The sequence below is a fragment of the Gavia stellata genome, chromosome 11, assembly GCF_030936135.1.
Source record: "Gavia stellata isolate bGavSte3 chromosome 11, bGavSte3.hap2, whole genome shotgun sequence".
NCBI lineage: Eukaryota > Metazoa > Chordata > Aves > Gaviiformes > Gaviidae > Gavia > Gavia stellata.
In genome coordinates, this window is record NC_082604.1 from 23,897,437 (window position 1) to 23,915,092 (window position 17,656).

A 17,656-nucleotide genomic window follows, 5' to 3' on the forward strand; every position below is an offset into this window, starting at 1 on the left:
CTACCAGACTGCAGGGGTGACATTTTGCTTACGCACAGAGCAGCTGACAATAAAAAAGGCAATATAGCTATGTATTGGGCATATGTGGATTTTTTCCCAGTGGTGTATGGTTGGTTCAGCTTCACAGAGTGATGATTTTCTATTTGCTTTTAAAAAGCTAGAATTATCTTGAAGCTATTTAGCCATTAGATTTCCTCAGTACATATATGCATACACAGATAATATAACTAGAAGACAATGAAAAGAATAACACAGCTTGATTTCTTATTTCTTTCATTGAATTATTTCAAGTTCTCTTCTTGGAGGAAGATGTGTTTCTAATAGTTCCAGTTGGAATAGACAAAGCTAATGATGTACATTGCTAATGCACAAAACAGATTTCCTATTATGAGGAGCCTTAGACAATAAACATATAATGAGTCTGCAAGTAATTTCTCACTGAAAGCTAACGGTTCCAGAGTCCTTGACCTAAGCATGGGATTTTTTTTGTCAAGATGGCCAAAGCCATCACAAGTACATAAATTGAAAAAGGACGTAATGGCTATATCAATATGTCCAGAAAACTATTCAGACTCATGAATGCAATCTACAGTAAGATCAGCCAAGGTTATCACCAGATGTTTCTTGTCCCACATGCCACAGCTTGATTGCATTGTAATTAATTCAGCTGAAAAGTCTCTGCAAGAACTGTGTTTTCAGCACAATTTCAAGCTTGGTTTCAAATACCAGAAATCATTTCTGATTTCTTAAAACGTCCTAGACAAATGTAAAACTCTGCAGTTAAAGTATGCCAAAAAGTACTTATAAAAATTGCATTTAAAGAGCATTAAAGGAGTATTCTCCAAGTAGTTATGACTAAAGCTAGACCTTTGGAGTTCAGAGACTTAGGTAGGTATAGCACAAAGGCTTAGGGCCTTATTCGGTAAACTATTTGCCCCAGACCATACTGCAAGTTCAGACATGCAACAGAAATTTGAACTCGGGTTTCTGCAGCAAACCACAGTAGAATTTATCCAGTTAGCCACCCATAATATGAACAAACAAAAAAATCAATATTTCCCAAGGTATTTTACAGCTCATCCTCCATTTTTTTATAGCATATCAGACCAAAGACCTACTATATTCTTGTTGTGAAGAAAGAGGCTTTTAGTTATTTAAAGTTTGAGGTCCATTTAGAAAAGTATTTCATTAAAGTCAGATACTCACAGGCATGAAGTTAAGACATAAATAAAACAGAACATATTTTATCGTAATATACCACTTCATTTTGCTGCAATATTTGCAGAAAGAACACATTGAAATTCACTTCCAAACCACTTTAAACCTAATTCTGGACAATATAGGCCTGAGACAAAATGAGACATGTTAAAAATTATGGTTCTGGTTTTCAGAGATATTGACCACCAAAACCTATATTTAATTTCAGGTAGAACTGTGTTCAGCATGTCTAAAAATTGGGCCCTAAATTAAAGATAAGTGTTTTTACCTGGGTAACATCCCTTTAAGTACCACCCACAAATTATACAGTGATAGTTCTTCCCATAGGAAAATCATCTTTTGGATTATTTTAAGCGAAAAACACAGACCAATGTCAGCCCTCTCACAAGCTGCATACTAATGCGAGGAGGGGAAGGAAGGATTTATTTGGAATCTTCTAATTGACCTCAGTGGAATTGGGCCTGGACCCATTAAAACATTTATGAAAAGCAGTTATGGAGCATGAATAGTACCCAATCTAAAACATTAATGTCTAGGTAATATTAAAAGTAATTTGTTTAAAAATAGCAGGGAGGGGAGGAGCAGGAGCCCGGCTGCATTAAGGGCTAAATTCCTCCAACTTTCTGTTCATCCTTTTTACCATTATCTTTTAAACAGCCTTAGAGACAGAAGTTGCTGTTTTGCCTTGAGCTTCTCCTTCCCCAGCACTGGCCCAAGTGTTAGTGATACTCCTCATTTTCACCTCAGTCCTGCGTTATCCTGATTTTTAGACCAATGGGCCAACGTTGTTTCATCCTTTCTCAGGAATGACGTAGGCAGTTAAAAGTATTAAAACAAATAGGCCTCCAAACTGAATGTGTTTTGCAGGAAGTAAGCGTGAGGGTATCCAAAGCCAGAGGGTATGTTCAGAATAGGGGGATTCAATTCCAGGCTGTCACAAAATGTTCTCCATCAACACAGCATGGCAGAAGCCTGTTCTTAATGCTGTGATAGATGCTCTAAACACACCACTTACTCAGAGTTATTGGATATGGGAACATGCAAAACTAGCAATAATGCAAGAGCCTATGCTTTATGAAGGGCACAGCTACCAGAGAGGTAACCACCTCCCCAAGGATTTAACAGTAGCTGTGTAGCTCCATGGTGTTTTGAGTATGAACCTCTGCTCATGTTCATTAATCTTGATAAGAGAGGGGATTTACCTCCAGTAAATATCCTAACACTAGGCCTCCTACAGCAGCTTTTCAGATAGCTCCTAATCCAAACAAAAGTTGCCGGTAGTGTATGATCTGTAGCCAACAAGCACCTGCATGGAAATAGCCTAGCAACAGTTAACCCAGTTAGCTATGGGAAATTGTGAGTTATAGATGAAAAGCGAACAGACAGATTGGTAGGAAACATCTGTGACCCTCCCTGCCCAGCACATCTTCTCTCCAGTTCTCAAGGCACTGACTTCTCCTGTGGTCCTTTACGATTTATTTCCAGAACCTCCCAAAATGAACAATGGCCGTGTGCACATTTACCTTTGAACACATGAAAGTTGCGTCGTGTCTCTTCAAAGGTGGAAGAGCCATGCAGTCAGCCTAGAACTATAAAAGACATACATTCAATAAATAATGTAGCAGCCCAGCTTTTGACCAGAGAAGATCTGCAAGAGTATGTGATACCAATGCTTATTTTCTCTACTGCTCTCAGAGGGATGTAGCAGCAATGTGACTGGGTCATCTCACCAAGGGCGTGACTGCTCCCATCCAAAGGCTGCCCATGCTGGAAGTCAATGCCTCGCCATTTGTCTCGGCCACTCTCCAAAGCCCTCCCCTGCCTGCTTTTGGCTACCTGCAATTTTTCGTGGAAGTATGTAAGACAAGCCATTTTGCAGATGAAAAGAAAAGCATTTTGATTTGAGAAATTTGTTTCCATGTCTCCTGAAAAGTGTGGCCTCAGCGCTTCACGTCCTTGTATTTAATTTGCACTCCCTGCTTAGGCTATGTATCGCAGACACCAATACAACATGCTTCTCAGATCAGTCACATTTTAATCAAACACAACTACTTCATTTTCTTGTTTATTTTTCAGCCAAAAAAGGTATTTTGGGGGGGTGCATATTTTTAGTGAAGAAACAAAATCTCCACTAAAAAATACCTGACAAACATTTTTCAAGTAGGCCTACTTTTTATTTTCTCAGGTCTGTTCCTAGTAAGGAATCTTTGATGTAGTCAGCAAGACTTTTCTTCTGCCTAGAAGACCTACTGATATATAGCCAAATAGAGAGCATAGAAAAAAATGCACTCTTGTACGTCACCGGACTCTTAATCTATTTTATGAGCCTTAAACACTACAACTCTTTGTACAGTAGAAATTTCAAAAAATCTAGAAACTCCATTTTTTCTCCTTATGTGGCTTTTCTAAACATGAAGTTTTACTTTTCATTAATATTTTTAACCAGCACAAACTTTTTTAGGCTTTTTCTTACATTTATCCTTTGTCAAGGAAGAAAGAAGCAATCCTATGAATCAGATCCCATGTGCATAATCACACAACTATATGAACTAATCACATCCATAAAAAGCATTTGGTTCAAGCATTGCTGTATAGGGAATGCTTAGCCTTAAAAATTATGCTGTTTGGACTAGCAACTTTGAATACATCTTATGAGCAATCCACCTGCATTAGTAATTTTTTTTTCTTTTTTTAACTTAAATCAGGGGACATGAGCAACCTGACAGTGTCTATAATAAGCCTGCTGATTACTTCACCTTTTGTAATTCTTGCTTCTCTTTTTGTTTCACTTTTCCGTTACACTAAGAGGCACGTTGTTAAAATGTTTTAAAAAATTGATCAGATCTTGATTGCCAGCTAGGAAGTTTAGAGTAGTAACCTCAACCAAGTTTATAATGAGCTTCAAATTTGTTAGCCCATATAAAGCCATCACCCATCATAAATAAGGCAAGTTGGGTGGGCTGGACTTGCCACTTCGCCTGGGAGGACTCATTTACTGCACAGATTTGCCACCTTTGTTTTTAGCTACTGAGTCACGGCCAAGCCTGGGGGCTTGCCATGCAGGTGGAGGGGTGGTGACAGGCAGTGTGGTGGCCAGGTGTCGTGGTTTAAGCCCAGCTGGCAACTAAGCACCACACAGCCGCTCGCTCACTCCCCCCCTGCCCCAGTGGGATGGGGGAGAGAATAGGAAAAGTAAAAGCGAGAAAACTCGTGGGTTGAGATAAAAACAGTTTAATAAATGAAATGACGTAAAATAATAATAATAATGATAATAAAAATTGTAATGAAAACAACAACAAACAAGAAAGGCAAGTGATGCAAATGAAAACAATTGCTCACCACCCTCTGACCGATGTCCAGCCCAAGCAGCGGTCCCCCGGCCAGCTTTCCCCTAGTTTATACACTGAGCATGACATCATATGCTATGGAATATCCCTTTGGTCAGTTGGGGTCAGCTGTCCCGGCTGTGTCCCCTCCCAACTCCTTGTGCACCCCCAGCCTACTCGCTGGCGGGGCGGTGTGAGAAGCAGAAAAGGCCTTGACTCTGTGTAAGCACTGCTCAGCAGTAACTAACAGAAAAGGCCTTGACTCTGTGTAAGCACTGCTCAGCAGTAACTAAAACATCCCTGTGTATCAATACTGTTTTTACTACAAATCCAAAACACAGCCCTATACTAGCTACTATAAAGAAAATTAACTCTATCCCAGCCAAAACCAGCACACCAGGGATGAGGGGTGGTGAGCGTGTGGAGATGCTGGGGACATGGGGGACACTGGGTGGTGGAAACAGGGGGAGTGCCGGGGATGTAGGGGACACCAGGTGGCGGGGCACAGCCTGGTGGGGACACAGAGATGGTGGGGACGTGGGGTGGTAAAGACCTGGGGAACACCAGGGATGCAGGGGAACAGGGGGTGGTGAAGATGCAGGAATGCCAGGGTCAGCAGGCAGTTAGGACATGGGTAGGTGCAGAACACCAGGCAGTGGGGTCTCCAAGGACACCTGGAATGTTGTCTTTGGAACCCCGACACATTCCGCCTGGCACTGCAGCTGCCAACAGCAGACGGGGACCTGGCTGGTAAGTAAGAAAGCTGTCTGTCTCTATGCCAGGCACAGAAGGGGTCTAGGTGGGGCCTGGGTTATCACTTGTGGAATGTTTTCCTTTGAGGAATAAGAGGATATTAATAGTCTGCTTTTCCTGAGCTGGCTGTAGCTTTGGTGCTTGCAATGGGGATGGTCCTGTGAGGGAACGGAGGGCTCCTGGCCATCACAGAGGAAACACACATCTCCTCCTCTATTACCTTCACGCTTAATGGGGTGGGGACTAACAAGGGAGCAGCTTTTCATTTTCTTCACCTCACCTAAATTCACAGTCCAGCCTCAGCACTTTCTAGAGACCACAATGGGTTTCTTCCAATCACCTTCTCTCCCTCCTACCCAAAACCCCTCGTTTCTTTCCATCACCTAAAATCAACCTCTTTAGATCTCAGTCACCCCCACTCAGGGATCTTGTCTGGCAATACGGATCTTTTTAAGCACAGTTCTCAATCGCTCTCCAGTCTCTCTCCATCCAGAGTTTTTTTCCTCTCCCATTAATCATTGAAGTTTTAAAAAAATCAGCCTTGAAGGTTTAGGTGGAGAAAGGCCTTCTCCTTTTTTATTTCAATTTTGTTTCCATTTTGCATCTTCCTTCCAGTCCCATTTCATTCCGACTACAGCTTTTTTGTTTTTTAGGAAAAAGGCTCAATTATTGTTTATCTGGATCTCCCTGGATCCTATCTCCAAATTACCAGATCATTAACAACCCCCTAAATAAACACTAGGAAAATTCACACGAGAGAGAGAGACACTGTGAATAGTCCAACCGCAGGGAAAGATTCGATCAGAGCTTGTATGCTGTTAGACACCAGAGAGCCCAGCTACAAAGGCCCAGGAAACTTGGTTTCATTAGTTCAACTCATCACCCAACTACATGTTTCACACTCCTATCATCTTCCCTCATTTCTCTACTCCCTTCTCTTCAATGCTTCTCCCCTCTTACCGAATCCCTAGGCATTTCCATTTTATTTCTTTCCCCCTTTTGTTGCTTTAGCCCTGCTGCACTTTTCCCCATAATTGTTTTGCTCTGCTCTGCACTTTTGAGCCAGCAGATCAGCAAGTGTGGATAAGATTAAAAGATTCATTCATCCAGGTTTCACCTCAACTGCATAGCACAAGTAGGGAAATTTAGATGCCATATCTAAGTTGCACCTGGGGAAGCAAATGTGCAGAGGAAGCAATAGGGCTGAAGCTACTGGAAAAAAAAAAAAAAAAGCCTGGCTTAAAAGTAGATTTATTCATTTGTCTGCAAAACAACATTTTTAGCAATATGGCACATTTGTTCTGTTTTGAGATTTTGTATCTTAGTTACTTGATTAATCGTGCTGATTTTGCTTTGTGTTTCTTATTCACTTGTCTCCCTCTGGTCATGGGATTCTTTAGTCCTCAGCACCTAAGAGGATAGCTCAGCCCTGGGATGGGACTGTTGTCTGTGAGGTTTATGCCATTTTCTACTCTATTCTGAAATGCTTGTTGAACCCTTGCAGTGTTCCAAGTTGTGAACATAACTCCAGGGTGTCTTCCTCCATCAGCTCTGTTTTGTGGCCTGCAGTTACAACGTTTATATGTCTGGGTTAGAAGCAGCAGAGATTTCATATTTTACTGCATTTTTTAAATGCATTTGCAGAATTTCTTTAGAAAGTAAGGCTAACAAGTTGCTCTGATTTAAGTGTGTTCAGCAATTTAGTCTCTTGACAAATGAATAAGGACCTTACTTAAAACCCTTTTCTAAACCTATTTTAGAACTTTTTTTTTATCACGTACATCAGTGGAGCTCAGTTCCTGGTGAGCATGAATATTCCTCCTCCAGTGGTCCAAGGTGGGAAGAAACCTCTGCTTACACTCGATGGTCTGAGATGCAAGTGGTAGAAGTCAGGTTGTGGGGACATGGATTTCCCATTATATATAAGCAAGACACCTTCCAGCAGGTTTAATTTCTTCCATTTTCAAAATATTGGACAGAAACTATTCACAGGGAGGGGAGGAAGAGCTGAGCTGGAATTATTAAGCTGAGGCCTGCTGTAAAGCATTTAGGACCGACTGCATCAGGGACAGCCATGCAGTCCCCTAGTGCGCTCGTACTCGTGCGCTCCAGCGAGCTCAAGAGCTTGGCCTGAGCCAGTGCTTCCCTTCCCCAGCACTTTCCCAACGGGGATATCCCTCAAGAGCGCCCGGGGCGAGTACAGTTGTGCTGAGCTGGCACGGTACCTTTTTTAAATTGGACTTAGGGAAGGCAACTGCAGGAACCCTGAAAGTGAGAAGCTGATCTGCCCTGGGTCTCTCCTCTATATCTCTGAGCAGGATTCATTTCTCTGTGCCCCATTTCTGTACCCCATTTTACCCCAAAGAATACTTCTTTCCTCTGCTCAGTCTATTTAAAAACATCTTCTACAACGAATATGTAGAAGTATAATAGGAACCTGATCTCAGATGGAACCATTTAATTATATTGTTATAATAGTAATAAATGTACTAAGCACAAACAATGTGCTCAATGTAGAAATAGAGTTAATACATTTCACTGGATTTTGAAATTGGTTCTCCATGAATGGACACCCATTCTTGTTCAGATCAGAAGTGGCATCTCAGATGGTACTTTGGAAGATGATAGAATACCTGTCATCCTCCTACAGGGGTAAAGTAGAGAAGGAACATTAGATTTCCACTCCAGGCCTGTGAAAAGATTTTTTTTTTTCAAATACTTGGATTTTATTTCATTATGTTTCCTTTTCTTCATTTAATTTAATAATATGTTCCAAATCTATTTATCCAAATGCATCTGGTTTATACTTGGGGAAATACAATCTGAAAAGAAAATGTAACTTTTTTCCAGTAAAGTTGAAAGAATGGAAAGCAACTAATTTTAACATATTGCCACTTAATGTCATCTTGTTTGCTGATAAAATACATGGTAAAGCGTTTTCAGTAATCACTTCTTGAAACAAAACAGAGCTTTCCTGCGCTAATGAATGGAGATACATTTATTTATTTATAGGATGTTCATCATTCTAATTCCTTTGTGTTTCACAAATATTAGTAAGTTGATCTATGCACTGAAAAGAAGTGGTCTTATTAGCTCCATGAGGCACAGAAATCACATGATCTGCCCACACTTACCAGAAAGAAGCATGTAATGTATAATTAGAATTTAAAAAAAAAGTTGCTCTTCCTACAGTACCCAACCAATAAAAACCTCCCTCTGTCATTCAATATTGCTAACCTTAAATATTAAATATCCTCAGGCAGGCAACCAGGAACATCTAACTAGATAAAAACGGTTTGCTTTTTTTTATATAAATACATTCTTTCATTGCTTTCCTTTTATTTTCTGAGCCTTCACATGATACTTGAGTTATATTTCCAAGCTTTTTCCTGCAGCCATGAGGGCTAGAGAAATTATTTTAAAATAACATTGAGATTGTCATCTAATTGCATACCTTCTAGAAGCTGAAGTTGTAAGCAGCCTGCTAAATAAGATGAGGTCTGTCTTATTTCAAGGTGGCCCTCCTGCTCATTCTGCACTTGCACTGTTTTAAGGAATGATAATACTGAAAAGCATTACATTAGAATCAATGAATTATTTTATTAGATATGTTCCCTTTATGGTGCCTACTGCTTAAAAGGTCATTAGTTATATCTGTGTAAATTGGTGGTATTGCCAGGATATCCCTACCTAGGCTTGCAAAACTATTATTTAGGAAATATAGATGAAATACTGTGGTAATAGTATTCAAACTGACAAATTTCTATGGGCATCCTCTGGACACATGCAAAAGTGAGTCCTTTAAAGTGTTCTGCATTGGTTTATCTTTGCTCTGACAAAGTCATTGGAGCTTTTACCAGCTGATTGAAATGGTAAGTAAGGCCAACAATGAGGAAACTCCACATATCATTGCTGTTTTGAAGCAATATGCAGAAAATTCAATGTAAAATGTTTTGTTACATTCCACACTTCTTCATTATAAATATAAGCTCCAGCTCTGTAACTGCTTGTTTACATGTCTAATGTTACGTGACTGCGAGACTACTCAGTCCTATAAAATTAAGATGCTGCATGTGTGTGTTTGCAGGACCGTGACTGCAAGGAATACTTGCTCAATGTAATAACTACCAGTTGAAAAACAAAATAAAAATCAACTCTAATTGTGCCCATTTAAATTCAAACATTGAAAAATAGCTTAAATATGGTATTTCAGAATGTAAATTTTGTAAAAAGTCTGAAGATTTTAGGATTCTGTTAGCTCTTTAGTCCCTCTGTAACGAGGCTATTACATAGCATCACTCAGATTGATGATGAAAATAATGCAGCTGCAAGAGCAGCTGCAGCAAGAATTCACAGAAGCCAGGATGCAAAGCAGGCCCTGCTCAAAGTCCCTGGCTTTAGCTTTCTGTTGTGGGGATTTTTTTCCCCTACTTATTTATTAGCTTAATTCCAGCATCCTCTGAAACGATGCCTTGCTGGGAATAACTGAGAGTTAAAGTTTTAACAGCTTTACTTAGCCTCACAAATGAAAAACCTGGAATTTACTGTCTTCTGCAAACCAGAGCCACTCTGACAGCAGCAAATGCTGTTTTTTCAAAATGAACAGTTCAGGGTTGGTCAACATTAAGACAGTAACAGTCAAGAAGAAAACACAGCATCAAAAAGGAGGAAAGATACTGGTTACTGGCCAAAAGTGACCTGCACTCAGGACACAAAAGCAATTCTAAACCCCTGCTCCTCCTTATATCTAAATTTCAGAACTAAGAGAACACCTTGGAAGACCTCTACTGATGGCAAAGTTTGTAACAGGATGTTTGCATCCCAGGTGCAGCCATGCCAAACAGTACACATTAGTCCTGGCAAAATCAACCAGATAGAAGGAACTGATATGGTTCTCTTTCAACTGATGTAACACGTTCGGTCACCTTATTACCAGTTAATATTCAGGTTGCAATATCTGGCGTCCATTGGAGCTTTGCAGAATTTTCTCAGGAAGGTCATAAAATAAAACATTAGAGTAGTATAACTTAAAGGTTACAAAAGCATGGGCTACAGAATCAGCATTAGTCTATGACAGCATTGGCTCCAGTCCCGGTGTAGTTTACAGAAAATAAAGACAAGAACCGACCACTCATTTAATAAAATGAACAAAACCATGTTAGAACCAGCTGCTGGATCAGATTTTTTTGTTGTTTTTTTCAGTGGCTCACAACCGCCACTGGATTTCCCTTGGCTGTCACTGCTCTTACAAATTTGTGTTGCTGCATATAAGCATGTCAAAGACCAGGTTCACTTGCCCATCCTGAATGGGAAATTAGTACCTATAGAACTTGTGCCGTGTACCTTTCTATTCATCAAGGGAAGGAAGAAAAATTTCCCTTCTGTTCTTGTAGCACTTCAAGGTTAAAATTTCATATTGACAAAAATAATGCAGCAGAGGTAATAAACACTCACAGAGATTAAAATAATCACACAAAAGGCAATTTCTTTACTGGAAAATGAAAACACCAAGCTAAAAGAAGAAATTAAAACCAGAAGCCATACTAGGAAACTAAAAGCTGTCAAAGTAAAAGAACTGCCTTGAATGTTAATCTGAGCTATTTCAGCCAGTCCTTTTTCACAACCTTTTCTTTCCTGCTAACTTTTATGTTACAGCTCTATTGCCTGTACAAAGTTGCTGAATTGAAGCTCTGCCTGTCAGGAGCTCTCATCTGTGCATGCTTTAGCTCTCAGTTGTTAGTGGATTTGCTTCAGCTGCCACTATTAAACCATTGCATGTCAAATTACAAAGCAATTAGGGTGAAATGCATAGTTGTAATATGCAAGTTATAAAACCTCCAGAAACCCTAAATCTAAATTTTCTAGGTTTGTAATCATGACTTCGGAAAGTATTAAAATACCTTTTTAATGAATATAATCCCCAAATTACTGGCATGCGCTTCACCTGGTGTCACATAAGTTTTTTATCTTTCCACCTTTCTCTTTTTCCTTTCCTCCCAGGTTTTTTTTTGCCTAGGAACATTTATTCATTATTCCACACTGTGAGAAATGGAATAAGCATAACTTGAATATTTGCTAAAGCAGCTAGCGAAATAAGGAGTTGGATAGATAAACTATCCAAATGCTTTATCGTATATTCTGACCCTGAATTTTGCCTCATTCTGTCTAGCATTAGTGCAGAAATACTATATCTAAGATGAAATCCCTTGGAGGTATACCATTAATATAAGGCAACTGTAGTGGTGGCATGAAGAAGAGGAGTCTAGAGGGTGGGTCAATGGTAGCTGCCACCATCATGCCCTGAATCAGAAGCCAAAGAGGGACCGATGCTCAGCTATGTCTAACTCATTTAATATCTCTGCTTAACATCTCTGCATCCCAGTGGGACTCATGTTATTTAATTACATATCTAATGGGAAATTCAGCCTCACCCTGTGAGTTATTGCGCTTCCTCGATTTCTCTTACATTGTAGAAGCACAGCACTTCACAGGACTGGTCCTGCCATGAAAATTAATTAGTTTATGCCTGAACAGGGCTTTCAACATACAGATCATTCCGTATGAAAAAGTAGTATTAGATAACAAACCAAATTATTCAATTGAATTATGGAGCCATAAGAAAATTATTGTCTCTTATTTTTAATCAAGCAGTCTCCAAGCCAGATTAGTCCCTGATGATGATGCTTTGGCTCTTTCAACAGGTCTTATTGCCACCAGAAAAGTTTCTCCCTCTTTTTGCTCCTGTGCACCCTACAGTTTTCACTGCTGTGTATATAATCCACTCAATAAAGCCAGCTCCAGGTTTCAGGTTAGCCCTCACCTTCAGTGAACAGTAACTGTTAAGACAGCTTGTTGAAGGTGAACAAAAAGCCTTGTTGGTTTGGAAACTAACCTCTCCACCTTGTTTGGTTTGGGATTTTTATAAACGTCCCGTTTAACCATCACTCCCTGCAGGGATACCTGAATCTAGAAACAGCTCTGAAAGTTTGAGAGAATTAAGCACCAGTAGTTCTGCATTTCTTTTCATGGCATCAGAAAAGTCTCAGGTTATAGATGTGTATGTGGTTTCATACGCATTAATGCTTCGGTGCCCTCCCACCAGTTATCAGAGTCTTCATTAGCCTCTATAACCCAAGCAGAAGAATTTCAATACTGCCTTTAAGGGTCACTTGAGCAGAAGCTTCAAGACAAATTGTACTGCTGGGGTCATAGAAATTCGGTAGCTAACTTGGCAAAAGAGAACTTAGTTTTGTTTGCTGAGGTATAAAGGTATACCATTTGCATGGTCTTCCCTGCAAAGATGAATTTCTGATCATAGGAACCTGTTGGTAGTCAAAAGGTTCATCAGCTTCCATCTTTCCAGACTTACTAAAATCTTTGGGAGAGATCAGTGTTAATTTGTACCAGTGGAAGATCTGGACTAGGGCTTTAAGATTTCCCATTTCTCATTTAGGCTGTGGTCTCCATGGACCCCTGATGCAAGAGCACCCTTATAATGAGAAGAGCGGGAGGGACTTGTCAGCACTCCTGCCTGCTCCCTTGTTCCCTCACCCTGCATTGTACTCTACTGTTTTTACACTTTTTCTTCCATTTATTGCTCTTATATTGGAAATCAGATACAACAGTCATAAAGAACAACAGCACCAAAGAAATAAAACCACAACAATAAAAGACAAGAAAAAGGAATTCCAGTTAATGACATCTATCTAGGGAGATTCTCCCTATGGGGAAGTGGAGCAATATGGAAGGACATTCAGAAGGAAGATAGCCCCATATTCCACTAAAATTCACTTTGCATCTTGATATGATGGCCTTTCTAAACCTCTTTTCTTAGTTTCTCAGAGACCTACTTGCTGACTTCCTTTTCTTCTTTCCATTCTCATGCCTGCCTTTTCTCCGTGTTGGTCCTGCTGGTTGACTTGGGTTTGGGGAGGTGTTTTGTGTTATTACTAGAGCAAAGAAGTAGGCACACAAAGAAAGATATTAGTTTTCTTACTAAGTGTCCAATAAAATTAGTGACATATGAAGCTCTAGCAGTGATTTGCCAAGTTTCTGTCCAGCCCAGCTTCATTCTAGTCACATAGTGCAACCAAAAGTAAGGATTGCTACCAAAGTTGGCTTTGTTCAAATGAGATGCTCCTAGTTAGAAGCCTGGATGTTGCAGCTAACGTTTTACCATATAAAACATCACAAGAAGTAGAGGTGGAGTTTTGCATTTGGTGAACAGGAACACCAACAGCTAAGGTGTTAGCTCTCATTTAATGCAGCTCTTTTGAACTAATATCAGTTAAGGAGCAGAACTGAGGGGACAGTACGGGGACACCCATCCTGGGGTAGTGACCAGTAACTAGGGTTGGGTGCCATCACGGTAACATGTTTGCCTGGTATAGCTAGAGCAAGAAAAGGATCTGTATCCTCAGACACATCTCTCTTGCTATCCATTTGATCTAAGTGCTGTGCAAGGTGTCAGGCACCTTCTTTGCTGTGGATCTGACGGCTGATTTGTTTTGTGTACCGCACAATAGGTAATGGAAGTCACTATAGGTCTGCTAACGTCTCCTTTAGGCTTGGGCTTTCCTAGGGCCTGGTCCCCCAGGAATGTGATTATATTGTGAATTGAAAGATAACTCTCTCGGTACTGTGATCTCTCATTGGATTCCTGCCTCATCCTGGAGGCAGGGCTGCCCAGAGCAGTTCTGAGATGCAGACCTCTTAATAGCATGTTGGCAGATCTAATCAAACCCACAGTACAGTCTGCAGCAACCCTCCTAAACCAAACTTTGCCCCTCTGCACTCGTTCTTTAGAAGTATTCAGCTCCCACCATTTCAAAGCAATCTTTTCAGAAAATCAATAGTTCTTCATCTCCTTCAGAATGAGAGCAAGTAGGACACTTGGACGTTTGCTTTGTAATCTCTTCAAAAATTGCTTTCTTGTCTTCCCAACAGAATTAGGAAATATTGCAGTACCAAAAAAAAAAAAACCACAACCCAAACCTCAAGGTTTTCAGCACAACGTCTCAGTTGTAGGACCAATCTTTCCATTCCTTTTCATTTAGGGATTACCCTAAGCTCACTGGTCTGTTTATACCTTAGGCACACACATACATCCTTGTTCCTCACACAGAAGAATTATTTGTTCTCACAACTCCACTTTTCAGGAGCCTGCTGTAGAAACCTTTACCATTTTAAAATTTCCGTTTTCTCTCCGTCTTTCCTCTCAGTGGCCCTTTAGCTATGAAAATGAACTGCTCTGCTCCCGCAGGGCTGAGCTGCTGAATCCAATTGAGGAAGGCTGGCCAGGTTTCACATCCCCATCAGACACAGCGTTGACCTTTTTTTCCTAATTGACAATGCAGGGCTTTGTGCTAATAGGATGACATCATTACGCAGAGCTGAAATGCCTTCCCTGCTGTCTCTTTTGTCTCTCAGTATTTTTCTCCCACACTTTTAGAGGAAGTATTTCACTAGGAGGGAGTGTAAGGAAGACAGTTACACAGTGCCTAAAAAACATATGCAGAAAACATCCTCCATTTCTCTCTTCATTTTTCCTTAGTCACACTAGTTACCAACCACACATCCTGAGCCCTCACTATGTACTGAATCTTCCTTTTCCTTCTTCCAGATTGTGATCACTGATGTTTCTTTTCCGTATTTGCTTTGCCTCACTGTCCTGAGATATGCTGCTGGGGATATTCTGGTTCCTTCTTGATCTTGAATTATAATTGTAGTTGTTAGCCTACTGTACTTTTACAGCTCTAATTTTATGCAAACAACTTGTTAACAAGATCCTTGTTCATCTCTACAGCAATAAATAGTTAATTGAGGTGCCTAATTTTGTGTTAAATTGTTGGCAGTTAACTTTTGCTGTAATACTTAATAATATAAATTTTTAAAATAATACTTCAAAGAATACATGGAGGGGAAGAAGCCCCAAAGAAATGGAAAAATATTAAAATCTTTGGTTTAGCTCTCTTGGGAAATTGGCTCACCCATTTCAATGAGTACTATAACCTTTTAAGATGCTGCCTTAAAGCTTAAAAAAATTGCCTTAATGTTGGTTATAGATTGATGGCCATGTACCAAAGCGTGCGTGCAGTCTTGGCTAAGCCAACAAACCAAATAAATACATATGATGGGTTTTCACTGGAGAAGACAGAGCAGAAATTTCCCAGTTTTGCCTATCCCCCTCTCTTTCTCCCCTCTCCTATGGCTGACACATTGGGCATTCCTAGCTCATGGTATATATTCCAGCCTGCTTCGGTGACTAATGAAATGGATTAGCTCAGATCCCAGGTACTTCTGTGAATCTGTTTACCCTAAGCTGTTTTAATTTGCACACAAATGCACTAGGAGTTGCAGCAGTAAAAGAGAAGGGTAGTATTGACCAGCTGGGAGAAGCAGCCTCTTAAATCACTGAAGCCAGCTCTACAGGACCATGGCTGTCTATATCCTTACTTCAAGAAAGGCAAGCACGAAAGATAAGACAGACAAAACATAGAGTGAAGAAGGGAAAAGATTCATGAGGGAGAGAAAGTACATCCCATTACTATTCAAGACAAGTTGGTGGGAATAGGGACTTATCTATTTTCCTTTTTTGCCCAATCAATGCCCAACTATTTCATAGAAGACCCCTGTATTCCTGGACACATGACAGGGATCTTCATGCCATCCTTTCCCTTCTGCATTTGAGCACTGTTCAAGAAAGCAATGACAACCACATTATTAACATACCTTATGAAAACTTCTCTTGATTATTTTAATTGTATTTCCTATTTCTTTTTTGCACATTATCCTTAAAGACACGTTAAGTATTTTAACCAGGATTTGTTTCTTACATTCTGTTTCTGTCATATTCACCTTCAACTTTAGTTAACTTTCATAAGCTATTGTGAGTAATAGAAAGAATTGGAGTGTGTTACTTTGAACAACAGCAAGCCTAAGCTTGCTGTCTTTGCATAAGAGTGCCTAGCGAACTAGCTATCTGATAGCTGTGAACAGTAACTATTACTACAGTTTAATATATCTCTTACATCTATAGTCTGTTGAGATTAGTGCTTTATTGTACTCAGCACCACATAAACAATTAACATGTGAGTTTCAGCCTCAAAGAGCAATTAGGATAATTCGGTTAAATCCCTAAAAACTACTATGAAAAAACGACCATTAACCTTGCCAAATTTTAGCCCAGAGCCCAATTTATTATTATTATTTTTATAAACAGGTTAAATACAGTGAGTGAAAATAATGTTTAGAGTGGAAGTGCTGACAAAACCTTTACTGCAGCAATGTGGACAATGCAGCTGTAATAATGTCAAGTGTGCCCTTATCACAGCAAGAAAAATGTAAGGAGTTCTGATTTTGCACTGAATGAGCCATTACTTATGTCTGTCACAAAGAAATAAGAGTACCGAACAAAAAAAGATACATTAAGGGGTTTTTTTTTTCCCCCAAAGAAAACTAAAAATAAAAAAGATCAGATGTGACTCAGGCTTTCAAACAATAAAAATAGCAAGATGAAAGAACTAGGTTGCTTCATTGCCTAAAGAAATGGCTAGAATCTTAAAAAGTCTGAAACCTGATTGTGAGACTCACTTTATGGGCTGCTAAGAAGGTGCTGACCTTCGTCATCAATAGATTGTCTGAGCCTTTGTGGTATTCAGCAGTAAAGGAAGTGCTTAAAAAGTCATCCCGCTGAAAGATGGACTGGAAAAATCTCCAGTTCAGATCTCAGCATAGCTGTTGTCAGTGCACACGCTCATTCAGAAAGTCTGTCTGTAAATCTAATATAGATAAATCTTGCTTCATTTTTAAGTGATAAAACTGGAGCATCCTCACCTTAGAGATGGATCAGGATATCTGGAATTCAATATAAGTGAAATTATTATAGAGGAGGGCAGCTAATGACCTATCTGTTGTGGGGATTTGGATGTGTTTTTTCATAGTACTATATTTCTCTGTCTGTACTAGAGGACATTGAAGAAGTGGGATAACACTTGTACAAGTACCAGTGGTATAATTTTCTTATACTTGCTCCATAGTTTTGGATGCAGTTTCGTCTGTTCCAACATTTGCACTGAAATGAACTGTAGCAGATGATGCCCTGTGATTTCAAATGGCCTTCTGGGAGAAAAAGACTATTACAGATGAAAGAGTTCGGTTCCTATAACTTTCTGGAAAAGTCCCATCACTGTCTAAGTAGTATATTAATACGGCAGTTGTCGTTATATGTATCTTCTAGCAGGGTGAGTTAGCCTGGGCGGGGTATCAGCCTCACACACCTATATGGTGGCTGGTACACCAGTGAGCTCGCTGTAAGACAGATGGGGTATCTGTGCACAAAATGCGCGTGTGTTGCCGAC

General features: G+C 39.9%; 1 protein-coding gene across 1 annotated transcript in view; it reads left to right on the plus strand.

Annotated features, from left to right (window-relative positions):
- The first annotated feature begins 3,928 nt into the window (after positions 1–3,928).
- Positions 3,929–17,656, plus strand: part of SPATA16 (spermatogenesis associated 16) — a 98,549-nt gene continuing 84,821 nt past the window's right edge. Inside the window, 3 exon segments of the mRNA XM_059822873.1 lie at positions 3,929–3,979; positions 5,029–5,212; positions 5,215–5,290. Of these exon segments, the coding sequence (XP_059678856.1) occupies positions 3,929–3,979; positions 5,029–5,212; positions 5,215–5,290 (311 nt within the window).